The sequence below is a fragment of the Triturus cristatus genome, chromosome 10, assembly GCF_964204655.1.
Source record: "Triturus cristatus chromosome 10, aTriCri1.1, whole genome shotgun sequence".
NCBI classification, from domain to species: Eukaryota; Metazoa; Chordata; class Amphibia; order Caudata; family Salamandridae; genus Triturus; species Triturus cristatus.
Window position 1 is genome coordinate 897,840,497 of NC_140593.1, and position 25,232 is coordinate 897,865,728.

The 25,232-nt window shown below is 50.1% G+C and overlaps 1 protein-coding gene across 50 annotated transcripts in view; it reads right to left on the reverse strand.

Moving 5' to 3' along the window:
- Window positions 1-25,232, reverse strand: part of MAP4 (microtubule associated protein 4) — a 1,793,677-nt gene that overhangs the window by 174,931 nt on the left and 1,593,514 nt on the right. For 42 of the 50 annotated variants that reach the window (XM_085628688.1, XM_085628664.1, XM_085628660.1 and 39 more), the window contains one exon: window positions 23,308-23,379. The exons of the other annotated variants lie outside the window; for them this stretch is intronic. In XM_085628688.1, coding sequence (XP_085484814.1) covers window positions 23,308-23,379 — 72 coding nt within the window. The remainder of the gene's footprint in view (window positions 1-23,307; window positions 23,380-25,232) is intronic. 50 annotated transcript variants of the gene reach the window in all.

A 25,232-nucleotide genomic window follows, 5' to 3' on the forward strand; every position in this document is an offset into this window, starting at 1 on the left:
ACTTGTTGTGACTTTATTTCATTTTGTGGCACTGTTTAAACCCGATTGTGGTTTGTCCCTTGTGCTTCTCCTTCGCTTCCCGCCACCCCACAACCCCTCCCCCTGACCGCCCGCCTCCCAGCTGCACGTCCCTCCCTCCCCTCCTCCCCTACTTAATGGCAGCCACTGCGCAGTCGGGCCGCTAGCGCGCCAAAGGCGCGCATAAGACAAGCCAGTCTGCGCCCGTCCGTGACACAACCGATACGACTCAGATGCCCTCCACGCACTCAACCCCGGAAGACACACCGACTATCATAGAGCCACACCAAACACCACGCACAGACAGTTCTCCTGCAGTCACTGCCGATGATCCTTCACCACCAACTGCGCCCCCATGACCACCAAAGACCCTCTGGACGCCCGCACCACCGAAGCCCTGACATACATCCTCCTCAACGTACGCTCTCTACACAGACACGCCGAAGAGATTTGGGACCTGCTCGACACCCTCTGGCCCGACATCGCATTCTTCACAAACGCCACCTCTGGCCCGGACATCGCCACCGCCATCCCCGACGGGTACAAGATCCAGAAAAAACTGCCCGCCCCCACCGCCCAGGAGGAGGACTCGCCATTGCACACAGGACCTCCCTCTGACTCTCCATATCCAACACGAGTGACCCTCACACCAACACAGAGCACCTCCACTTCCAGATGCAGACCAACCCCAGGACCACGCTACGCGGCACCCTCGCCTACAGACACCCCGGACCTTGCACCCAGACCGCAACCTCCATTGCCGACCTCATCGCACCCCACACCATCAACTCTATAGACTACATCCTCCTATGAGACCTGAACTTCCACCTCGACAACCCAGACTTCATCACCCTCCTTGGCAACCTCTCCAACCTCGGACTGAAGCAGCTCGTCACCACCCCCACTCACAGAGCACGACACACCCTCGACCCCATCTTTGCAGGAGGAACAAACATCCACTTCAGCCACACCTCGCAGCTCCTGTGGACGGATCACCACTGCGTACATTTCACCTTCAACACCACCAATGGACCCAAACCCGCCCCGTTCCCGCCACGCAGGAACTGGAGCAAGATCACAGAGGAGCACCTTAACACCACCCCCCTCCCAGACCCACCCTGCGCCAATGACCAACGCCAACTCCGCAGCCAAGGAACTTCACTGCTGGATCTCCAGTTGCGCCGACAAGCTCGCACCACTCCGCCACCCCGGCAAACAACGCCCTCTAAAGGCAGCCTGGTTCACCACCGTACTCCAAGAATCAGACGCCTCAAGAAAACCTGGTGTAACCGGAAAACCACGGAACCTAAACAGCTACCGGAACGCCCTGAAGGAATACCCCCAGCGCATAAGAGACACCAAGCAGAAGTTCATCAAGAACAAAATCCACACCAACACAACCAGCACGAAAGAACTCTAATGTCATACAGCAATTCACCAAACCTCCCAGCAAAGCCACAGATGTCACTCCATCCCAGGAACTCTGTAACAAACTCAGCTCCTACTTCCATCTGAAAATGAAGGCCTTCGATGACAACTTCAGCGAACAGATACCAGTCACCCCACCCCCACCCCACTGACAAAGAGCCAACCATCACAACCTGGAATCCTGCCACCATCGAACACACCACCGCGACCATGAAGAACACCCACGCCTCCCTCGAATCCGGCATCTTCCCAGACGACTGGAAGCAGGCGGAGGTCAAACCCCTCCTCAAGAAGCCCAGACCGACCAGACGGTCTGAAAAACTACCAGCCCATCTCTCCCATCCCCTTCGTTGCCAAAGTCACAGAGAGACTCGTAAACACTCAGCTGACCGCCTTCATCGAAGAGAACTTCATCCTAGATGCCTCCCAGTCTGGATTCCGCAGCAACCACATCACCGAGACCGCCGCCACCGATGACATCCGCATGCTACTTCACCAGGGACACACCGTGGCCCTAATCCTACTAGACCTCTCTGCAGACTTCGACAGCGTCTCACATCGCACTCTCGCAGCTAGACTTCACGACGCTGGGATACGAGGAACCGCCCTCAACTGGATCTGTTCCTTTCTCTCCGGCAGAACCCAGAGGATCAGACTCCCTCCCTTCCTCTCCGAACCCACAGAGATCAACTGCAGAGTACCCCAAGGATCAGCCCCACGCTCTTCAACATCTGCATGGCCCCCCTCGCCACCATCGACAGACAGCACAGGCTCAGCATAGTATCATACGCAGACGACACCCAGCTCATCCTCTCCCTCACGAAGAACCCCGAAGACACATGAGTCAGTTTCCAGGAAGGAATAAAAGACGTCGCCGCCTGGATGAAAAACAGCTGCCTGAAGCTCAACTCGGAGAAAACTGAGGTCCTTATCCTCGGACCCTCCATCTCCACCTGGGACATCACCTGGTGGCCCTCCGCTCTCGGGAGTCCGCCCATCCCGACAGACCACGTACGGAACCTCTGAATCATCCCAAACTCCTCCCTCAAATGACCCGCCAGATCAACTCCATAGCCTCCACCAGTTTCAACTGCCTTCAGATCCTCTGCAAGACCTTAAAATGGATACCCCCCGAATGCGGAAAAACCGTCACCCACGCACTCATATCCAGCAGACTAGACTACGGCAACACCCTCTATGCCGGAATCAACAAAACTCTCCTACACAAGCTCCAAACCATCCAGAATTCTGTAGCCAGACTCATCCTCAGAACCCCACCGCACAAACACATGACCCAACACCTACGAGATCTCCACTGGAAACCCTGTCAAGAAGAGGGTAACCTTCAAACTGCTCACCCACGCCTACAAATCCCTCCACAATATCTGACTCAAATACCTCAACAAGAGAGTCTCCTTCCACGCACTCAAGAGGAACCTCTGCTCCGTCGACCACGCCTTCGCAGTGACCCCCCGCATTCACAGAACCAGAGCAGGCGGAAGAGCTTTCTCCTACGTCGCAGCCAAAGCCTGGAACGAGCTCCTAGTCAACATCAGACGCTCCCCCACCCTGCACACCTTCAGGAAGAACCTCAAGGCCCAACTCTTCATCTGAGCTGCAACCCCCCTCCCCCCGTGCCTTGTGACCCTCACGGGTGAGTAACACGCTTTATAAAATCCCTGATTGACTGTACTCTTGGAAATACATTTAAACTAGGTAGTGTTAGGGCTTCAGGTTTAAGGTCTCGCCGAGGCAGCGCACATGCGCTGTCTCTCCGAGACATCAAGTAATCTGTTTTGTTTAATGCTCCCTCCCCCGCCTAGGCTAGAGCTGCTTTGAACGTCACTTTATTTGACACTTTATATTTACAAAGTGCTCGCTAGCACGCACGCCGCGACTTCGCACTTTAACTTTCATTATGCGTGTTCCTTCCTTGTTTAACAGTTGCCAAGCTGTTCACCCCTTCCCTCCCCCTCCTAGGAGCCATGGCATTCCAGGAATGCCAGCCTCTGCTTTGTATGAGCAGAAGTCATGCGAGGGGCCACTTGCCATTACTCCTAGAACTGGCATCTGTACTTGTTTTCAATTTTTGGTTATCGCTTCTTGTTTATCTTTATTGGTGATGTTTTTGGTGTCGCTGCTTTCTCACTTCCCCTGCAGCAGTCTTCTTTTGGCTCGTTGCCTTTTTGAATCCCCTTCACATTATAAGCCCTCCCACCACCCTCCGAGCGCGCACAGCCCCTGCTGCCAGTGACGTGTATTAGGTGTGTTCCCAGATGCCAGTCTATCGTTAGTTTGAAGTTCAGTTATGACTCCAAGCTCTCCACCTCCCTCTCACACATTTCTTTCCTTGGGCATACTGCAACCTGTACCCATGTTTGCTGCGCTCTGTGACAGTCCCCATGATTGTGTGACCTAGTGGCTCAGAGGCTCTTGCTATCCTTACCCAAGTCTGCTACTCGGATGAGTTGCTACTTTAATGAATGAGTACCTCAGTCATTGCCTACGGTGTTAATGGTCTAAATTAGCCGTAACTGCAGCTCTGTCTCATTTCTGATTTTCCCAGCTTTCTCTCTGCTTTGAAACTTAGCAAGATGTTATTAAAATTTGCGGCAACTAAGTTATGAGTAATTACGAGTCGTTCACAGTGAGCCTTCCCACCTATCTATTTTGTACTGTGTTTGCACTATTGGGATCTCTAATCTTTTCGGGCAGTCTATTTGCTGGCAACTCTTGCAACAACAATGGAGGAAGATATGGTTTATTTGTTACTGTGTTTAGTGACCTTGCTCACAGGGTGTGGCATGTCCGTGGGCACTACTTGGCTTCTCACTGGATTTTGTCCTTTTTGGACGCGGATGTGTGTAGGTTTACATAAGCCATTTATTGTCTTACTGGCAAAGGGGGTGTTTAAGGGGGCATCTTGCCGCACGGGTCAATAGAATTTGTTTTTTACACGCGCTCTCAGTTTGAGCCACATTAGTTGCCAGATTTGCGCTTTGTTTTACATTGTGTTGAATCCTAGAATAAGACAGTGGATCTGAACGAACGGAATCTATGTACCGGAACGCTCTTCTTTGGGGCGAAGAGTGCTGTTACTGAGTTTCCAGTAAACTGAATTAGCTGCGTTGTCGATTATATCCAGCAGTAAAGCAGCTTTATTCCTCGTTGCATCAGGCATGGCTGAACTGTTTCTGTCTAGGTTTGTTTCTGAGCTAGCATCTTACTCCGTGTGCTTCTATAAGTATATGGGAGTTCAGACCACCCAGATTTTCAAGTGTACAGACACTCGACACCGTCCCATCCTTCACACAAAGCGGATGCAGTAGGCAATACTTTGCTTTACCTAAGCTCAGGGCACACGTCCTAAAACAAGCATTTGCAATGCAATAGGTCTCGCATTTGCTAGAGTTTTAGCTATTAGCATTGTAAATGACCATACCTTTTTTTAATGTGTTTTGAAAACCTGCAAAGGATGTGTAAACCCACACTTTGTACGTATAGTCCTTGCTTACGAGAAGCAAGGCTGCTAGTAAAATGGGCGTAGTTACTGCCAGTATTGCTTCTCGTAAGCAATGACTAGAAGTACAAAGTGCTTGTTTGCGCACCGCTTACAGGTTTTCAAAACACAAATAAAAAGCATTGTCATTTACAATGCCAATAGCTCAAACTCTCGCAAATGCGAGACCTATTGCACTGCAAATGCTTGTTGATTTTGTCAGGGATGTTAACCTGATCAACTTGCTCTTAAGGGGAGAGCAATGAGTGCTATTAACCCTCTGTAGAGATACCATAAGCAGCATAATTGCTGTGAGAAATGCTCGATACCAGTGACAAGTTGCTTTGAGTGCACAGAAGCCTGAGACTGTGATAAGGCTCATGGAAATGTAGAAAGCTGAGGAGATAGCAAGTCAACATCCTCCCTTACCTTTAAGGCATAATTCATTATGGCTTCAGGGGCTAGATGTTCGGGAGCATTATGCAGTTGGACCAGTATGAAAGATACAAATACCAAAGATATATATGAAGTCAGTGTTTTTCACATGCTTGGACCTGGCCTCACTTATGTGACTCAGTTTGCCTCGTACCATGACAGGTTATTGGCTTGGGAGTCAACCTCAACCACGAAGGAAAGACCATATTGCTATGCCAATTTTGGCCAGCTGAGAGAGGAGAGTTCAATCTGCAGGCCGTCCACTGAAGTCCTCTAGTTGGAGTGTTAGTAGGAACAAAAGCATAATGCTCTTTGCCTTTAAAAGAGATATCAATTTACCAATGAGTACCTTTGAACTCATATGTCAAATTCTGAAATGTGGCGAGTGCCCCTCTGGTCACAATAACTGCAATAGGTAAAAAGATAACAAGGGAGACTGCAAAAGGCTGGATGAATATGACTCCCACCACAATAAAACAGCATAAGTCTCCAAATCACAGCAGATGAGAAGTCCATTTGACCAGAGTAATACATGTTGCACACAATTACTGTGGTGCTTATGGAGCACACAATATCCTGGGGCAGCTAAGAGACCCAAGTTTATTCTTGAGTTTTACAAGACGAAGCAATGGACTTTTGACCGATGACACAATATTTACTTTTTATACAGTGCTTTTATGAGCTGTATACGTTTTTCAGAGTCTCAAAAGAAGAATCAACAAACTTATCACGTCACCTTATTTAAATCTACATGGTCGGCGGCAGAGATGATATTCAGGCCTTCATAGACTTTCTGAAGTTTGCTTCAAAGGGAAAGATACTTTCAAACGGAAGAGTGTTCTAAGGACATGGTTCTTAGTCAACAATGTTTTGTTTAATTATTTTTTTAATAGAACCAGTGTGTGTTCTAGAAGGTAGGGGTCAGGAGAGCTGGTATAGGAAAATAATTATGGGCAAGTACTCCAGTAAGCTACTCTGCAGGGATTTGTTGCACAAGGCAAATGGTTAAGTGACATCACTGCAGGTGAGATTTGAACAGCTCTTAAGCCAAAGAGTTTATACTCTTTGAAGCTTGCTTATCGTTTTGGTGGGTGGACCCCATTAGAGGTCAATGTTGAAGTTGATGAGTGAAAAGGCTACTGCTAACACATGGTCCTTTCAATGGTGTGTCCACAATAAGAAGCTAAGGTCAGGAAGGCAGTTAAAAAGGCAAAACATGCTCTTGGTCGCATTGTTTATTTTTGGGATTAAATGACAACTGTTAGTCAAATAAAATCTAATGTTTTCGATGGTACTAACATTTTGGATGCTCCCTCGTGCCTCACAATGGCAGGCTAAAGCATTACAATGGACTGCAGTAGAATCTATGGTACTCTACTGAGAGGAAGTGCGTGGCCTATAGAGGCGCTCTATACCTGCATCCTGGAATGACCTCCTACACATGCACCTAAGTGATCCTGTTGACGAAATGTACTCAAAGTAGCCACACACGTAGTCACCGGAATACCACAGGTCAGACTAGGTTGTAGGGATCAATTGCGTACCGACCCAGTCTGACACCTACAAACAAACCATGGCATATCTACCTGGCCTTTCACAGTACATCCTACAAAATACTACACACTCACTATGAGACCACGCTCAAGGTTGTTGACTTGTTCTCTTTTTTCCTTCTCATTATCCCTTTCTTTGCTGTAGTAATATGTGCCTACTTTTCTGAATGTGACATGAAAATCCCAACACCTGATGTTTATATAATTGTAGACTACAAGTCGATTGCCATACTGTCAGAAATGCTATATAATGCACAAAACTGAATAAAAAAGTGATTAAAAACTAAACAAAAACTACCTTGGCTTTGTCTGAACTTCAGTATTATTCTATGTAAAAGGGCATAGGCTGGGACAAGAGGTGTGGATTGGGCGTTGCTATCAAAGGGTGAAGAAGACTAATGACAGCCAGAAATCTTCAACTTTATCAAAGTTTCTAGAGTGCTGACCATTTTGCTGAAATATAGCAAAAACCCACCCGGTCATCTACGCACCTTATATTAATAGTGCAGTTGTATTGAGGGTATGATATTCTGTGCCATAAAATCAAGAGCAAAACAGCTGCAACCTCACCATGGCCAAGCGAGAGGTGTAGGGAATAAAAAATGTGGAAGATAGAGGGACACCTCTAGCTAAAGCCACAAAAGATGATTAAGCTCTGGTGGAATGAGCTTGAATACCTTCGGGAGGCTCTTTCTTGGCCAAGGCATAGCAGATCTTGATATAGAGGATGATCAACCCGGACAGTGTCCTTTTGTGGGCAGTCTTGCCCTTCATCTGGTCCACATATCGGATGAAAATCTGGTCATTCAACCTGAAGGCCTTCATCCTGTCCAGGTAGAAGCTGACCACCCTCTTAAAGTCCAGGAGGTGAAGTCTCTCATCCACAATAGAAAGAAGGGTGAGGAGGATGAAAAGTGGGTAAAGTGATGGATTGCCCTAGGTGGAAGGGAGTGATCACCTTAGGCAGGAAAGCAGCTCTGTTCCTAAGAACCATCTTATCCACATGAAATGAGGTCAATGGGGGTTTGGAGCTAAGAGCCAGCAGCTCACTAACCCTCCTAGCGGAAGTGATTGCAATCAGAAATATAGTCTTAAATGCTAAGAATCTCAAAGGACAACTATGCAAGGGCTCAAAGGGAGACACTCATCAAGAAAGTAAGAACTAAATTCAAATCCCACTGAGGCACGATAAAGGGAGTGGGAAGAAACCTATTAGCGAGACCCTTAATGAATCTCATGACTATGGGAGATTTAAATAAGGAGGGTTGGTCTGGTAAACAGAGAACAGCCGACGAGAGTCAAGTAGCCTTTAACCGTAGCAACTGTACAACCCTGTTAAGTTAGGGAAAGAGAGAAACTCAGAATATCAGACAAATGGGCTTGTAAAGGATCAATTTATCTCTCTTCACACCACTTAACCTTGGCCCACCTACCAGAATAAACAGATTTGGTGAAGTGTCTTCTGGTCGATAAAATAACATCCACCACATCCGGTGGGAGAGAGAAAGAGCTCAGGTTGCCCCGTTCAATCTCCAGGCATGAAGGTGCAGGCTCTGGAGGTGGGGGTGTAGAACCTGGCCCTGCGACTGCGAGAGGAGGTCTTCCCTGAGAGTGAGACGGAGAGGAGGGAGCGAAGAGAGGTAAAGGAGGTCTGTGTACCAAACCCTTCTTGGACAATCCGGGTTGATCAATTTCACTTGGGCCTGGTCTTGGCGAATCTTCCTCAGAACTCGAGGAATCAAGGGTATTGGAGGAAACACAAAGAAGCTCTGAGCCCCAATCTAACTGAAAAGCGTCCCCCAACGCTCCTCGCATTGGATACTAGAGACTGCAGAACAACGGGCAGTGCATATTCTCGTGAGTGGCAAACAGGTCCATCCGAGGCAACCCAACATTCTGAAAATGTGATGGACCCCTCTGGATGGAGACCTCACTAGTGATCGGCCGAGTACTGCTGACTGAGACTGTCTGCACGCACATTCAGCACTGCGGCCAGATGATTCGCAATCATGCAAATTTGTTGGTACTGAGCGCAGGTACTGAGCGCAGGACCAGAGTCGCAGGACCACTCTGCAGAGACGATACGACCCTACTCCACCTTGTTTGTTAATGTACTACATCGTGGTAGTGTTATCCGTCAGGACCTTAATCGACTGACCGCGAAGGGAAGGAAGGAAAGCCTAACATATTGCCCGCAATTCCAGAAGATTGATGTGAAAATCTTTTCTCTGGAGACCAAAGGCCTTTGACCCCCAGATCCCTCCGATGAGCTCCCCACCCTAGAGTGGAGGCATCTGTTATCACTATGTCCACAGGAGAAGTTGGTTGAAACGGCTTCCCTTGAGACAGGTTGTCCGAAACACTCCACCATAACTCCGCGCAGTGTCTCTAGAGATACTGACTACCTCCCTGAGATTTCCTTCGTGTTGAAACCACAGTCTGCGGAGGTACCACTGAAGGGCCCTCATGTGCCAGCGTGTATGGATGACCAACAATATGCAAGACCTTCAGGAGTGGAAGGATCTGTTCAATTGAGCATTAAATTAGGAGCCTCCACTAACTCCTGCTTAAGTTCTTGGGATACTGACCGGGGCACAGAAAACATGGATAGTGGTAGATGTGGCCAGTAAGAGTACAGCATTTCCCAGGAATGCTAGAGTTGTACACTGGTGCTGCAGTGATGGCAGAATCTGAATATCCAAACCTTGTGATCAGCAGCCGTGCAGTCCAGGGAGCTACGAGGCGCTCCGAGCCGCCGTCCTAACAGCTCCCTGTCACCACGACCGCAGACCGGACTGTTTTCTTGGCTTTGTTGCTGTTTTCTTCAGCGGTGCTCCGCTCCCAGGAGTACAGGGTGCTGCATGGGGTCGGGAGGAGCACTTCCGCAGTCCTATTCGCGGCTTCGCTCCCGCCCTTGGCTCTCGTTCTGGAGCCCCTCTCCAGCCCTACAGACGGGCCAGGCCAACAGCTAGGCCTCTACCCGCAGGTCGGGCTGCCGCGATCCCAGAGCGAGAGGCATCGGAGACGGTAGGAAGCGTGGGGCAGGGCTGGGCTGGACAGAGCGACCCATAGAGCGGAGGAGCTACGTCGCATGCCACACACTAACTCCTGGACCTGATGCAGCACGTAGAGAAAGTCTGTGCTGGCAGCCATGGTAGCAGTGGACTTCCCTCAACACCTGTTCCTGGCCCGGACCACCAATTTCCTCCCGCATGCTCCAGGCTCCAACAAGGAGGAGGAGCCTATTTGTTGATTTCTCGACAGCTTTTGATAGGGTCGACAGATCGTCACTCTGGAGAAAACTAAAGGAAATATGGTTGCTGTTCTCACTTTTGAGGCTAATCGTAGCCTTACAAACAGCAACATGGTGTAAAGTTCAGATGGGAAGTGACAAAGGCCTGACCTATAAGATCTCCACTCAGAATGGTTTAAAGCAGGGTTGTCTATTAGCTCCCCTCTTGTTCTCTCTACATAAGCGATCTACCAGATTTTTCAAAAAGTAAATAATTTCCCTCCTAAAGCAGCTTTAGAAAATATACACGTGTTAATGTATGCTGATGAAGTGGTTCTTTTTGATTTTACCCCATTGGGCTTACAGAGAAATATAGAGACCCTTACAAAATACTCAGAAACAAACCACCTAAAGGTGAATATTTCTAAGACCAAGATAGTCCCATTTAGGGGTGGAAACCCCATATCCAATATGAATAAAAATTAGGTAATAAAATAATCAAGGTGGCAAAAGCATATACATATCTCAGGAGGGTCTTTTCGCAAACACTCCCACCTACATCAGATGAATCAAAAAGCAGTGGCACATCCAAATGGGTTAAGGAAATTTTCCTCTTACTCGGGCAACAGGCATTTTCAAGCTCTTTTTGAAGTTTATAGGGCAAAAATTCCTCCAACTATAACCTATGCTACAGAGTATAATCGAATAGCTAGATGGAGTGTTCTGAATAATGCTGAAGGCAAATTACTCCGGCAACTAACCCTATTGAGCCACGCTGTTCGAGTACAGTTCATGCGCTTAGAACTCGCCATAGTAACTGCATTCTCAGTAGCTCTAGCCAATATTATCAGATGGGCTTTTAAACTATTACATGCAGAAGGCAGCTTTTTAAGGACCTTATTGAAAGATGAAACTTTTAGGTACGGGAAAAAACAGGATACCTTTCAAACAAATATAAAGGCAGCCTTAGAATATTTTCAATGTACTGAAACTATCCTTCAATCCTGGTCTCCAGCACACCTGAAGCATTTCTTCAAAAATATGACTCCGCGATTACCTTCAACTTTCTCATTATAAATCTCTCACCTCTACTATTGAGTTTAAGATCTCTCAAAAATACGTAAGATTTACTTTGGAGCATAGTATCAGGGGATGTATTATTATGCTGCGTTCAGGTATACACCCTCTAAAAGCTCATACAAGAAGTTGGGGTAACCAAGATGAAGATAGCAGGGTTTGCGATAAATGCTATAATGGAACTCAGGACTCAATACATCTTAAGTTTAAGTTCCAATAAGGAGGTAGTTGAGGCTAGAAATCGTTTAACAGAACCTATTGTTTTTAGCTATAACCTCTCCTCAATCACTGATCTGATTGCTTTTTTTAAATGCCCACCAAGAGCCGGGAGCGCTAGGTGGCGCTGGTCCAACATGGCCGCTCTGCGGTGAGGCTCCGGACGCCTGACCCCGCAAATCCTTCGCCGATCCTTGACGAGCTGCCCTGGCCGACTCTTCTTGGGCGCAACTGAACGCTGACCTGCCACACGGCTCAGGGTCCGAAATTGGGAGGATTTGGCCCGGCCCGAGCGGAGATCTGCGGCTTGGAGGTGGGCCGGCGGCTGGAGGTGGCGATCCTGGTGCCGGGAACCGGGCCGGCTGCTAATTGAGCCCGCGAGGTATCTAGGCCTGGTCTTGCTGGGACATCTGAGGTCTCGCCGAGGCACTTTGACTGCTGCTGCCAGCCCCCCCCCCCCTCACGAGAGAAGAGGTGTTCCTGCCAACGGACTGCCGGCGGTGGGTGCGGAGCGGGCCCCGGGGGGCCGAGCTGTGGTGGACGGCGGACGGTGGGTGCGGCACTGAGTGAGGCGTGGTGCGACTGGGGCTGCGCCTTGGCTGTTGAGGTGGCCGGAGAGTGGTGGGGGGCCCGCCTTCGGGCCGGGTGTCGACGGCCGGGGACCGGCTTCCCCCTTCCCCCCTCCCCTTCCCCTGCTGAATCCAGACCTGGTCCCTCGCGGCCTGCTGGGAGCTGCTGAGTGGCGCGGAGCGGACATCCGCCTTTGCTGATCGGGCTGCGGGCCGGCGGTCAGTGAGTGAGACTCTTTCCCCCCCCCCTTGTCTTCAGGACTTACGCTATCAGCTGTGAAGGCATTAAGATCCCGGGGGGGGGGGGGTGACCTGATTTTTGCGCCCACGGCCTGGGCTGAGTGCTGACATCAGTGGCTGGAGACCCACCACAAGGCGCCTGGAGTGGGGGCGGGCCTTCCTGCCTGTGTACCGGGGATCACCTTGATGTGCTTTGACGTCTGTACGGAGTGCCCGGGTTCTGTGACTTTGCTGGTGGCGGCGTGGATCTAGCCTTGGCTGTGCTGTAGGAGGCGGCGGAGGCAGACGGCCATGGGCGGCTGGACAGTGGTTCTGCCCCGTGCCGCCTGAACTGGGAGCCCTTTGGAGAGGTGTTGCGGTTCCTGGTCGGGCCGATTGGGGGATACGGAGACTACGTGCCTACCCGGCCCTACGTGAGCACTTGTGAACATCTGTGCCCCGGGGACCCTGGGGCTGACACGGGCAATGGCGTCGGTGTCGCCGCCGTGCGCGCCGCACTGAACGGTGTTCGGGGAAGGAGAATTCAGCTGTAGCTGCCGTGGGAGACCCTCGCCGCCCTGGGTACCGGTTGGCCACGGGTCTGCGGATACAGGTCGGTGGCAGGCCTTGAGGGACACTCGGCTGCCTCATCGGGCGGCGCGCGGGGCCGTGATCTGACTGTGTTTGTTGCCTTTGGCCTCCCGGATGGGCGGGGTGCCCCGGCCACACCCCCTCCCCCCTGTTATTCGCCTCCCCGGTCCCTGTGGGGTCTCCAGAGGGTACCCACATTGCTCACTGTCTGGCTTTGACGTCCCCCGTTGACCTTGGTGCGGCCATCATGGGTAAGGACCAGGCTCCCAAACCGACACCCGCAGCCACCCAAACCAGGATGGACCAGTTCACCACCTCCGAGAGGGGGGCGGGCCCGACCGGGGAGGCGCTTCGGCCCCCCAACACGGATCTTGCAGCCATTTTGCAGGCCATCAACGCATCCCGCTCCTCCCTGGAGGGTATGGTTGGGGAGGTCAAGGTCGATGTTGCCCTTCTCCGGCAGGACCTGCGTAACGCCACCGCCTGCATCACCGAAACCGAATCAAGAATCTTGACGGCCGAGGACGACATCTGTCAGTTACAGGACCAAGTGCGAGAACTGACCACCCAATCTAAGGAACTGCACCGCCGGGCCGAAGATGCAGAAAACCAAGCCCGGCGTAGTAACCTCCGCCTGGTGGGATTTCCGGAGGGGGCTGAATTGGGCCGTGCGGATGATTTCCTGGAACGCTGGTTTAAGTCCTGGATGCTGGCAGATAGCCTGTCAACCTGGTTTGTAGTGGAGAGGGTCCACCGCTCGCTGGCTCCCAGGCCTCCGGGAGCGCCCCCCGTCCTTTCATCTTAAAGATCCTCAACTTCAGAGACAGAGACGCAATTCTACTTGAGGCCAGGCGCAAAGGGACTCTCATATACCAAAATCACACTATAATGATCTTCCCGGATTACACCCGGGAGGTCCAAGAGCAAAGGCGATCCTACATGGAGGTGAAGCAGAAGATGCGGGCAATGGGCCTCCAGTACCAGCTTCAGTTCCCGGCCCGCCTCCGGGTCATTTTTCAAAACAAAACAATATTTTTTGACACGCCAAGAGCAGCCTGGACCTGGCTGACGGAGGAGCATCCTCTGCACCGATCTGGACAGGGATCACCGGCGGCCGGGCATCGGGGACAGGAAGCGCCCCGGCCGTCAAGAACCCGTCGACTGAGACGCACGCAGCCCCAAAGGCGCGCAGAAGGAGAGGCGGTAGTCACACGCTCCATGAGCTGGCCGCGCCAGGCGTCTGGGGACTCATCCGCCTCCTCGGCTGCACCTACAAGTCCCACTGATACTGGACGGCACAATGAGCCCCCCCTGCTTGCGGGCTCTGCAGCCCAGCCGGACACACAAATGGACATCACGGAATCTTTCCCGCAGTCCAGTCATATGATATCCTTTTACTGCATGTGGATTTGTGAGGGGGGGGAAGGGGGGGGGGGGGGGAAGAGGACCTGCTTTACCAGGCTGACGATGCGAGGGGCTGGGCTTCAGTGTTCCACTATAATCGCAGCTCTCGGCCAGGGCAGGAGAATTTGTCTTGTTCCGCTCTACTGAGGGGTCCACTATGTGCTGAAGCCCGAGCGTTTTAGCTTGGTTGTTGTTATATACCGTTAGGGCGACAGATGCTTCTGTGTTCGAAGTATAGGGTGGGGGGCTGGGGTTGGTTTGGGGTCGTTTCTTCCTCCTAGGGGGGATTTTGTTGGTGGGGGATGATTTCCTCGCTGTTGTTGTTCTATGGCATCACGACACTGTTGACCTGGTCTCCTGTCCGCTCTCCCGATGTCTCTCCCTCCGGGGAGGCCATGCGCCTGCGCCCTCTTTAGTTCTGGTTTGGGTGTCGTGCCCAACGGGGGGCCCTTTTCTGCGCGCTCCCAGGCCCTCCTTGCGATCGACTCCGGGGTCACCCGCTCCTCACAAGTGATGTGCTTCTTACATTGGCGCCCGTTCACACCTTATGCAGTGGTGGCGTCGTATTCTGCTCCCTGCTCCGGGCTTGCTCCCCTTAGCTTGTGGAGTTCCCTGCGGACTGAGGGATGTGTCCCCTCAACTCCGGAAGACGAGAACTCGTTAGGCCTGCCCCCGACTATAGTTATGGCTGACACACTCATTCCCAGGGCCGCTATGCGCATACTATCCTGGAACGTAAATGGTCTTTTGGACCGCTTCAAACGCATGGCAGTCCTTAAATATGCACAGCGTATGGGGATCGACGTGCTTCTCCTTCAGGAGACCCATCTTCTCTGTAACAAATGTCCCTTTCTCGCCCGCTATGGGTATGATAGGGTTTGGCACTCAGGCTTTGCTAGGGGCTCCCGGGGGGTGGCTATCCTGATCAGACGGTCTCTTCCCTTTATACTGGCCCAGGTGCACTTAGATCCCCAGGGTATGGCTGTTGCAGTTTGTGGCACTCTCGAGGGGCGACCACTCACCTTGCTGTCCATGTACGCGGCGCCGTCCCTGTTGCAGGCTGCCCTTTCCTACGCCGAAGATTTGTTGCCCATGCTTCCGGCGAGCTCGCTCGTTCTAGGGGGTGACTTCAATGCCGTCTACACGCCCCGTATGGACTCGACGGGCCCGATCTCCCTCGCCTGAGCCGCTCGCGCGAAGCAGTTGTCGAGTTGGGCTGAAGCCCAGGGCCTGTGCGACGTTTGGAGGGTTTGGCACCACATGCTCGACAATACACTCACACCTCGGCGGCGCACCATTCGCACGCCCAGATCGACTTAATTTTTGTCCCGTCTACAGAATGTGCGGGTGTTCAGGACACCCGCATTCTTCCAAGGGGCCTTTCGGACCACTCACCGATGCTTATTGCTCTCGGCCCACCTCCTTTATCCACCCCCCGGTGTGGCGCCTGAATGCCTGGTTCCTTCAGGACAAAGAATTCCGGAAGACAGTGAGAGACGAGATTACCAATTATTATCTTCATAATGTTGGCTCGGTCTCCTTCTCGGCCATCCTCTGGGAGGCTGGCAAGGCGACTATTAGGGGGGCTCCCAGGGGGCACGTGCAACAGCAACGCCGGGCACAGCTCCAGCGACTCACGGCTTGCAAAGCACAGGCCTTGGAACTTGAACGGGACCAGGAGGCGTTGGGTGACACCACGCGGGCGCGACGGCTGGCCTTTCTGAGGGAGGAGATATGTATGCAATCTATGGAGGCGGCTAAGACTCTTTGGCGCTCCACGGTGGCCCGGGTGTACGGGTGGGGGGGGGGACAAGAACGGTACGCTCCTTCATCGTCTGGCGACTTACCCTCGGGCAAACCAGATTATTCCTGCCATTGTGGACTCCACTGGCATGACTCACAGTCTCCGTGGCAGTGGCAGTGGCACAGACCTTGGCAGATTATTATTCCCAACTGTACCGGGGTCGGGCACAGGAGATCTCTCTTGCGGAGATGATGGGGGCGAGCGGGGTCGGTCTCGGGCGGTTGGGACGGGAGGCTGGTGAGACTTTAGACCTGCCCATCACGCTGCAGGAAATCGGTGAAGCGATCAGTCACTTGGCATCCGGGAAAACCCCGGGGCCGGACGGCTTCCCGCAGGAATATTACGCCCATTACCGTGAAACCCTCGCCCCGAGGCTTCTGGATCTCTATGCTGAAGTGGTGGGGAAGGGCTTGTTCCCGCCGGAAACGGATACGGCCACAATAGTAGTCCTTCCCAAAACACAACCCCCATCACAATCTTGCTCGGATTAACGGCCGATATCTCTCATTAATACCGAACTTAAGATATATGCTACCGTCCTAGTGCAACGGCTTCGCCCGCATCTTGTCTCACTTGTCCACCCGGACCAATGTGGATTTATGCCAGCTCGGGGGACTAGGCTACGCTTGCGGCGCCTACATCTGGCCCTGGCCCACCGGGAGCGCCTATCTCCATATCTTGCTATTCTACTGGTCGACTTTGACAAGGCCTTTGACTTGGTGGGGTGGGTCTATCTCGGAGAGGTCTTGGAGCGCATGGGTTTCGGTCCTCAGTTTTGTGCCATGGTCCGTGTCCTGTACGCGGCGCCACGAGCCCGAGTGTTGGTGAACAGAGCTCTCTCTCACATGTTTTCCATAGGGCGGGGAACGCGGCAGGGCTGCCCGCTCTCGCCCCTCCTCTTCGCCCTGGCGATGGAGCCCCTGGCCGTTCTGGTCCGATCGGACCCTGTTCTCCGTGGGTGGAATTGGCCGGGTATGGTCCCCGATAAGATCCCCCTGTACGCGGACGACGTCTTTCATTATATCTCAGACCCGGCTATTTCGGGCCCTCGTGTTCGCCAGATTCTTCGCCGTTTCGGTCAGGCATCCGGTCTTCACCTGAAGCCCCAAAAATCTGTCCTGGTCCCGTTGCACCAGTCTAGGGAATGTTTAGATTGGCAATCTGATATTCCCCTCCGGAGACTCTCCTTTAAATATTTGGGGATCTGGATCACCCTTCTTCCGGAGCTCTGCTGGGCCCTCAACGTGGCTCCTGTGGTTAATAGGACCAGATCGGACCTGGTGAAGTGGCAGTCGCTCCCACTGAACCCATTGGGGAGGATAGCACTTACAAGATGATGATACTCCCTAAGTTCCTATACATGCTGCAGAACACGCCTTGCTCCTTCTCCCGCTCCTGGTTCCGGGATATGGACAAGATTGCGACTAAGTTCCTCTGGGGTGGCGGTAGGCCCCGTCTGGCCCTGGACCGTTGCCGGATTCCCTCGTATGACAGAGGCCTGAGCATGACCAACCTTTATTTTTACTATCTTGCAACTCGGCTTCTGGTGATTCATGATTGGTTCTCAGGCGGGTGGGGCGATCCGGCCTATAGGTTAGAGGTACAGATCGTGGGGTTCTCCTCCATTCAAAACATGCTCTACGGGGCGGTGATCCCTTTGTTGTTCTCGGACGTTATGCGGGCCCCCTACTCGGCATGGCGTGCTGCCCTACAGCATACCCGCTGGTCGAAGACACTGGCCCTAGTCACACCACTTTGGCATGGTATTTGGCTGCGGGAGGTAGCGGGGCTGGAGGGGTTTCAAGCATGGGACCTTCTTGGGATCTCTTGGTTGGGTGACTTGTGGCGGGGGAGCCGCATGTGTTCCTTTCAGGAGCTTCAGGGTCGATTCTCGTTGCACCCTTCGCAATTCTATAAATACCTCCAGCTGCGCTATGCGGTCCAGACTCACGTCCCTCTGGATTCACGGATTCCCGACCACAGCCCACCTGAGGCTCAGGCGATGTTGGGGTGCCTTGGGAAAGGAGGAATCTCCCGTATCTATCGCTCCCTGGTTAATAACACCCCGGTGGACTGGGATGGACTGAAGCAGCGCTGGGAGACCTGGGTGGGCCCATTGGATGAAGCCGACTGGAGGGACGCCCTTATGGCCCCCAGGACGATCACCACATCGGCTAGATTGCGTCTCATCCAGCTTTATTACCTGCATGCCGCCTACCTGACCCCGGCGCGCCTTTATCGTGCAGGCCTTTCCCCGGATGCTTCATGCACCCGCTGTGGGGTTGACCCGGCGGACTTCTTCCATATGGTCTGGAATTGCCCGCGCTTGGGGAGTTACTGGGGTGAGATTGAACTTGAATTAACAGAGGTCCTGGGGTGGGGGGTCCCCCATGACCCCAAAATGGCTTTGCTGGGGATAACGGATGGTTTGGATGGCTCCCGCAATGAAAAATATTTTCTAACTACTGCTCTGGTAGTGGCTAAAAGGGATATCGCAGCTTCCTGGAAGCAGATCGATCCACCCAAATGTGCAAAATGGAGAAGGTGCGTGGACTGGTGTGCCGCACAAGAACAGATGTTGTATGCTGCACGGGGATGCCACAAAATGTTTCGCAGGGTGTGGGGGAAATGGTTAGGGGGCTTATACTAGGGGGGAGAGTACGGGTAGGGGGAATGGGAGGCTAAGGGGGGGGGTGGGGGTTTTGCTTTTTATTGTCATTGAATCCATGATATGTCATTTTTATGCCAGTTTTGTCCTTCCACAAGAAAATAAAAATTTGATCATCAAAAAAATAAATGCCCACCAAATGAATTTGTCAAACTGTAGAAGTTTATGAATTCTATTCTATTCATGTTCTAAAATGAGCTTTAATGTTTTTAGAATCATTTTTTATAAAGTGATGGAATTATGTATATTTGTTGATCTCGTAGGAGATCTAAAACAAAATTAAAATTGAAAATAAAATTGTACAGCATTACTTCACAACTGATGTAACCCATAAATATTTAGTGACCAGCTTGGGTACTGAAGAGAAAGACTTTTCCCCCAACTGTCAAAGTGTGCCTCCTTAGATAGTGCGGAGGGTAGCAGTCGAACCACAGTTAAGGCACAGACGTCTTGGCCTCAGCTGAGGCAGGAGCAGCAGGCTTGTTCTGCTCATTGAAGCCTCTCCTCTTCGCCCATCTGCCTCTTTAAAAAGAGGAGACTGGCTGGAAATCCTTTGACAGCTGGAACATAGGATGTTGTCTGGCTGATAGCACCTTGATGGTAGTCAGTGACTGAATTAGGACCGAACCCATTGCAAAACTGCTACAGAACGTCATCCATTGAGGACTCGAACATGGTGTTCCCATCAAAGAGAAGGCGGATTAATTTACTGGGCCACTGTTTTCAGGTCCCAGGACTTGAGCTAGTACTGCTGATGCATGGCTACTTGTGAGTTTATGATCTTGACAGTCGTGCTGATGAAGTCCAGACATCAGTAGTATGTGCTCAACAGCTTTGTTGCCTGGGTTAGCCATTAAGCAATTCTCTTCCTTGGTATTGCCTGGAAACAAAGAAGAATAGCACTCAAACTCATCCTTGGAATCAGTGACCCTAAATGGTTATTATGGCAATGTCTTTTGCCTAGCACAGGTAAAGACATCTTAGTACATACTTTCGTATGTCTCTAGACACAAACTCCTTATCCATGATGGGATACACAGCTTTCCCCTTCCTGATAGCCACCATCACTACTACAGACTGAGCTGTGGGATTCCCAAACATAAAGAGAAGCAGTCCTTGGGGGCCTGCTACTTTTTGTCCAAGCTTTTTGGGGGAAACGGGGTGACCAGAGACTGCAAAAGCAGCACTTAGGGATACATGGACCTGCATAATAGGCAGGTTTTCTGTTTTTTTCTGAAGGATGATTCTGCTGCTATAAATCAAATCTCCTGTGGGAGTGAGTTCCACAGAAGTCTGGCCGCTGCATTCTGTACTAGCTTTAACTTGATGACGTACATAAGAGCACCGAAAAGGAGCGAGTTACCATAGTCCAGACAAGACGTAACCAGGGAATGTATGACTGTTCTCCTTAGCTGTATAGGGATTAGGTCAAGGGTCTTGCGGAGCATTCTTAACAACCCAAAGCAAGTACCTGACACCTTCCTTGCTTGGGTCTCCATGGTGAGCTCCTTATCCATCCAGAAGCTGAGGTTTTTAATGTCAATGCTCGGGACTGGAGTGATCCTTAGGCAGCGTGGCCAGCTGGCAATGGGGCCTGGGTACCCCAGTGTTACCGAGGACCATCAGTTCAATTTAGTCACCGTTTACTCTGTCATCCATTTAACCACCTGTTCAAGACACAGCGCCAACTGGCTTGACACGCCATTGGTCCTGGAGTCAAGTGACACCACCAGTTTGGTGTTGTCAGCGTATGAAATCACTGAGATGCCACATCTTTGAACTATGTCCGCCAGAGGGCGCATGTAGATATTAAACAACGTGGGACTTAGCGATGAGCCATGTGACACACAGCAAGTCAGAGGCTTAATATCAGAGGAGGTTAGCTTCCATAACCTGGAAGGACCTCTCCTCCAACCAATTACTGATTTCCTGGAGTCTGTTAGCCAGCAAGCCATAGTCGACCGTGTCAAATGCTGCGCTTAGGTGTAGGAGTAGTATCGCAGCAGCTCCACCTTGATCAAGGGTCATTTTCATTTCTTCGGACACCACTAGCAAGGCGGATTCCGTACTGTGCTGATGGCGGAAACCCATCTGTGTAGGGTGTAGCCGAAGGTGATCTTTCAGGAATTGTGACAGTATTCTGTTAATATGTTTTTCCAATATTTTACTGTTAAATGGGAGAAGTGATATTGGTCGGAAGTTGTCTGGCAGAGCAACATCTATGCTTGTTTGTTTTTTTTGCAAAGGTTTTATTATTGCCTGCTTCCATGCAATAGGGACTATCTGTAGGGAGAGGTTTAACATGTCAACAATTGATGGCAGCAGGGCCTCAGTAGCCTTTACAAGAATCTGTGTGGGACGGGATCAAGAAAGGGGGGCTTATGGGAATTCCCTCATGAGAGATAGTACCGTCTAGTTGTCCAGATCGGGAAACCAGGGTTAATGCTGGGGTTACCGCCTCCGATTGATCTGTTTCAAGGCCTCCAGAGGTGTTCAGTTCCACATGGAGGAAACTATAAATGTCTATAACCTTTTTGTTAAAATAGGTGGCTAGTGCGTTGCATTTCTCCTTTGAGGCCTGATGATGGGGGGTGTTTTGTAAGATCGTGGTTAAGGATTTCACCACTCTAAAGAGCTCTTTGGAAGAGTTCTGAGCCTGTGCAATCTTGTCCTCAATGAACCCAGTCTGCACCTATCTAATCCTGGCTCTATATGGCATTCTCAACCTCTGCGTACCACTGCCAACTGGTAGCACCAAAAAAGTTATATCTTTGCTTCTCCTAAACTACTTTTGCATCCTGTGGCTGAACCTGAATTCAGTGCTGTAGAATTGGCTGAGAAGGGCTATGTAATCAGGCAGAGACTCTGTGCAGGGCACATGCTTTACCATAGTGCTGAAATACTGCCAGGGTCTTTTGCTACTCACAAAGTGGAGGGCAGCAAGAACCACTGGTCCTCTGAACATCCAGCTGATCACTTCCTGTAGGGAGTTCACCCAGGGTCCAGAGGCGCACCATTCCAGGGAGTACTTGATTCTGCCGCCTGCTCTGCCAGTGTACTTCCTTGAGGTGCATGATTTGAGATTGCTTTTGCTGACAAAGCCATTTGTCTCTCTTAAGTTCAACCCAGTACTGGCGATCCTCTCCCCAAGGCAAAGTCAACCGTGAATTGTCTTGTTGATGTCCCTCCTTTGGGGATTGTGGAGTCAGTGGCAGACAAATTAGTCCAGCAGTTAGGGCAAACAGTTGCTACACCCCCTCCAGGCCTCTGTAGAACTGTCGGGCAGTTTGCCTTTATGCTGTTCTATGTTCTTCTCCCAGATTCCTTCATGGAGGCTGCGGGTAAAGAGCGAAGGCCAGGGAAACCCTGCATCTCCTCTGAATCAAGCTATACCAAAATTTAAGAGCATTTATCATGATTTGGTGCACTGTTGGGGAGCCACACTAATCAAGGTGCAAGCTTTCTTACAAATTTCAAACACTTCAGGATGGAGTGCTCTGCGAATCTTTTCCAAATTTTTCCTGGGCTGCTCAGAAAGACAGAGGAAGAGTGATTCCTACTATTTACTAGAAAGGTATGTTGAACCTGGACATCCTAAACCAAAGTCATCTGGTTTGCTTGTTAGGCAATGCACAGCTCAACACAGAATGGAACTTGGGAAATGATGAACACGCAAAATGGTTTGGCTGGGACTGTGTATATATATATAGCAATAGGCCGGAAGATAGCCGCAGGTTTTTAAGGGCAGAGGACCTGGGGAAAAATAGAAATGCAGGTTTTTATGGATACAGCAAGATAAAGACAACCTATACTGGAACCACCATGTAGACAAACACAATCTGTCCACAACTGGCACCCTTCACTCAGCAGTGGCATCCTGATCCTTTACGCATATTCATACATTACAGCAAAAATAGTGGATGAAGGAAAATAACAACAACAGTTATGATGAACTGCATGGATTTTACAAGGAAGGTAAAGGCAGATCCTCTCCTCTGCAGTGGTATAGAAAAATGCCAGGTACCCTTTGACCATAAACCAACAACCATGCAGGACAACCTTTATATTTATGGGTATGGCAGTGAAGTGAAAAACGGCATCTATTCATGGGGAATCTCTAGTAGACTCAGAGATTGTCAAATTAACGGCTGAAAAGTACAGGGCATGCTGAAACAGTGAACTGAGCAGAGCAGCACATAGGTTCCAAACCATGAAGTCTTCTTTCTATAGAATGCTTTGAATCGTTGTACATGCAATACATACAGCAACCCTTCGATGGCCGAAATACTTGAACAGGGCAGGCACTGTCAACAGACTTAGGGTTGGTTCAAGCAGTAACTGATTGAACTATCTAGTGTGATTTGTTTTTATACATCATCTATGCGCGACAGTTCAAATAGAGCCTACAGCCATTTGTTTGTACAAACCATTAGTGACACTTCGCAGACAGTGGACCCACAGAGGACCAGGCTCAAACAAATCTTGACCTGCTTAGACCATGTGAAGTAGGATGCCTCCTTTGCCTGAGCATCAAACTCCAAAAACCCAGACAAGTAGAAAAATCAAATTAGAGGGACGCAGCCCTCCTACTCACATTGGCACTGCCCGGTCTGGATTTGGGGGCGTTGACTGGCTGTACTTTTTTGCTTGGTGCCGATTTTGCAACCTGAAAATGATAGGCAATTTATTTCATGGTTCTCGATGTAAAAGGCTTTAAACAAAGATTGAAAATTAGAATAGGCAGAGTGCGCTGGAACTGAAAGAAAGAGGTAGATTTCAGAAGAACGCGTTCTCATTAGATATCTAGAGAGGATTCAGGGACAGGGGGTGAGAAGGGTCCATCATCCCAGTGAATAAGTGAGGACAAGGAGAAAGGATGCAAAAGAAGTGCTGAGAGCCAGAAAGTGAAGATGAACACAACTTTCTCATGTGAGAAAATAAAGATTCCCCAAGTTGATGCAGTAAGAGTACAGAGTGTGCAGGAATCATCCTTTTCACCCGAAAAAAGAAAAACATATCTAGAAATGATTCAGGGAATCTGTATAGTGAAAAAGAGCTGCAGGAACCTCTCTTCTCTTCCCATAAAATACACACAGACACCTAATGAAGGTGCAAGTATGGTGCAGAGTGAGAAATCTCCAAGACCCTTGCTTCATCACACAAAAAGATACATCAAGACCTGTAAGATGAAGGGATAATGTATAGTGAGAAGTGCAACAGCAACCCTTATCTGCCCTTCAAAAATGGAGATAAACAAAGTACACACTAGGGTGGTGCACTGTGAGAGAAAAAACATCTTTGAATTCTGTTTCTTCACCCCTTAAGATAAAGGTACAACTAGAGAATATGCAGATAAAATACAAAATAATCCCACACAGAACACATATGTAAGAAACAGGTGTATATAAAGAAGAGACATAAGTTACAGGTATACAAAGAAAGGATTCAGAGGTAAGGAAAAAATATCCCTAGACAGAAGGCAGAAGCAAGATGCAAGCTATACTTAAAAGGAAGCAGTTATAAGATAAAATATAAGATGTGGGTATGGAGAAAAGACGTGGAATACCTGAGCAGAATGCAGAGTTAAGATAAAGGTGCGCTTAGGGAGGATGCATAGATTTAAATGTATCGATTATGATGAGAATCATCGACCCTGATTTCATACTGCTGAAGGAAACCGCAGTGCCTAGACTGGAAGTATATTTGAGATACACAGAAGATGCAGAAATTATATTCATGTTCAGCTGGAAAGAGCGGAAAGGTGTAGAGCAAAAGTAAGAGCCGCTACTACACAGGATGCAACAAAGAAGACAGAATCATCCACATATAAGATACAGGCATAGAGCATATGCAGGAATGGTTCAGGGAGGGAAGCAGTCAAGACGACTGTTCAAAAGTGAAACTGCAAACAATTTTCAAATAACCAATCAAAAAGACATTTTCGAACTGCAGCTGCTCTTTTTTATTCATTTAATTGATTGAATCAATGTTTTCTATAGCGTGAACATGACCCAAAAACGTGGGTGTCAGAGCGCTTTACAATACAACCGCATACAATTTCAGATGATATCTCATTCTTTAACACATATTACAAGGGATAGGTAACTTATCCCAGTGGCAGATTCTAAAAGTAACAATAGTTCACAGTTGATAATGCAAGCCATCTGTAATACAATTCACTTCACATTTAATTTCCCACAAAAACAACTACTGAAAATTACTAGAAGTATTGCATGACAAGACCAGAAAAGTCATGGATAGGTCGAGGAACCAGATGAACAAGTTACTTACCTTCGGTAATTTTTTTCTGGCGGATACAGTATCTGCCAGTGGATTCCTCACCTTGTGAATATCCCCTGCGCCAGCAACATTCGGAAACTTTTGTAGCTCTCCACACCGACGAGAACGACATCGCAGAAGCACAGCACCGCTCGCGGCTCCGCTGACGTCACTGGATCCATAAGACGACCTCGTCGGCGTGATGACGTCAGTTCCGCCCTTTTTTCCGTGCCTTCGAGG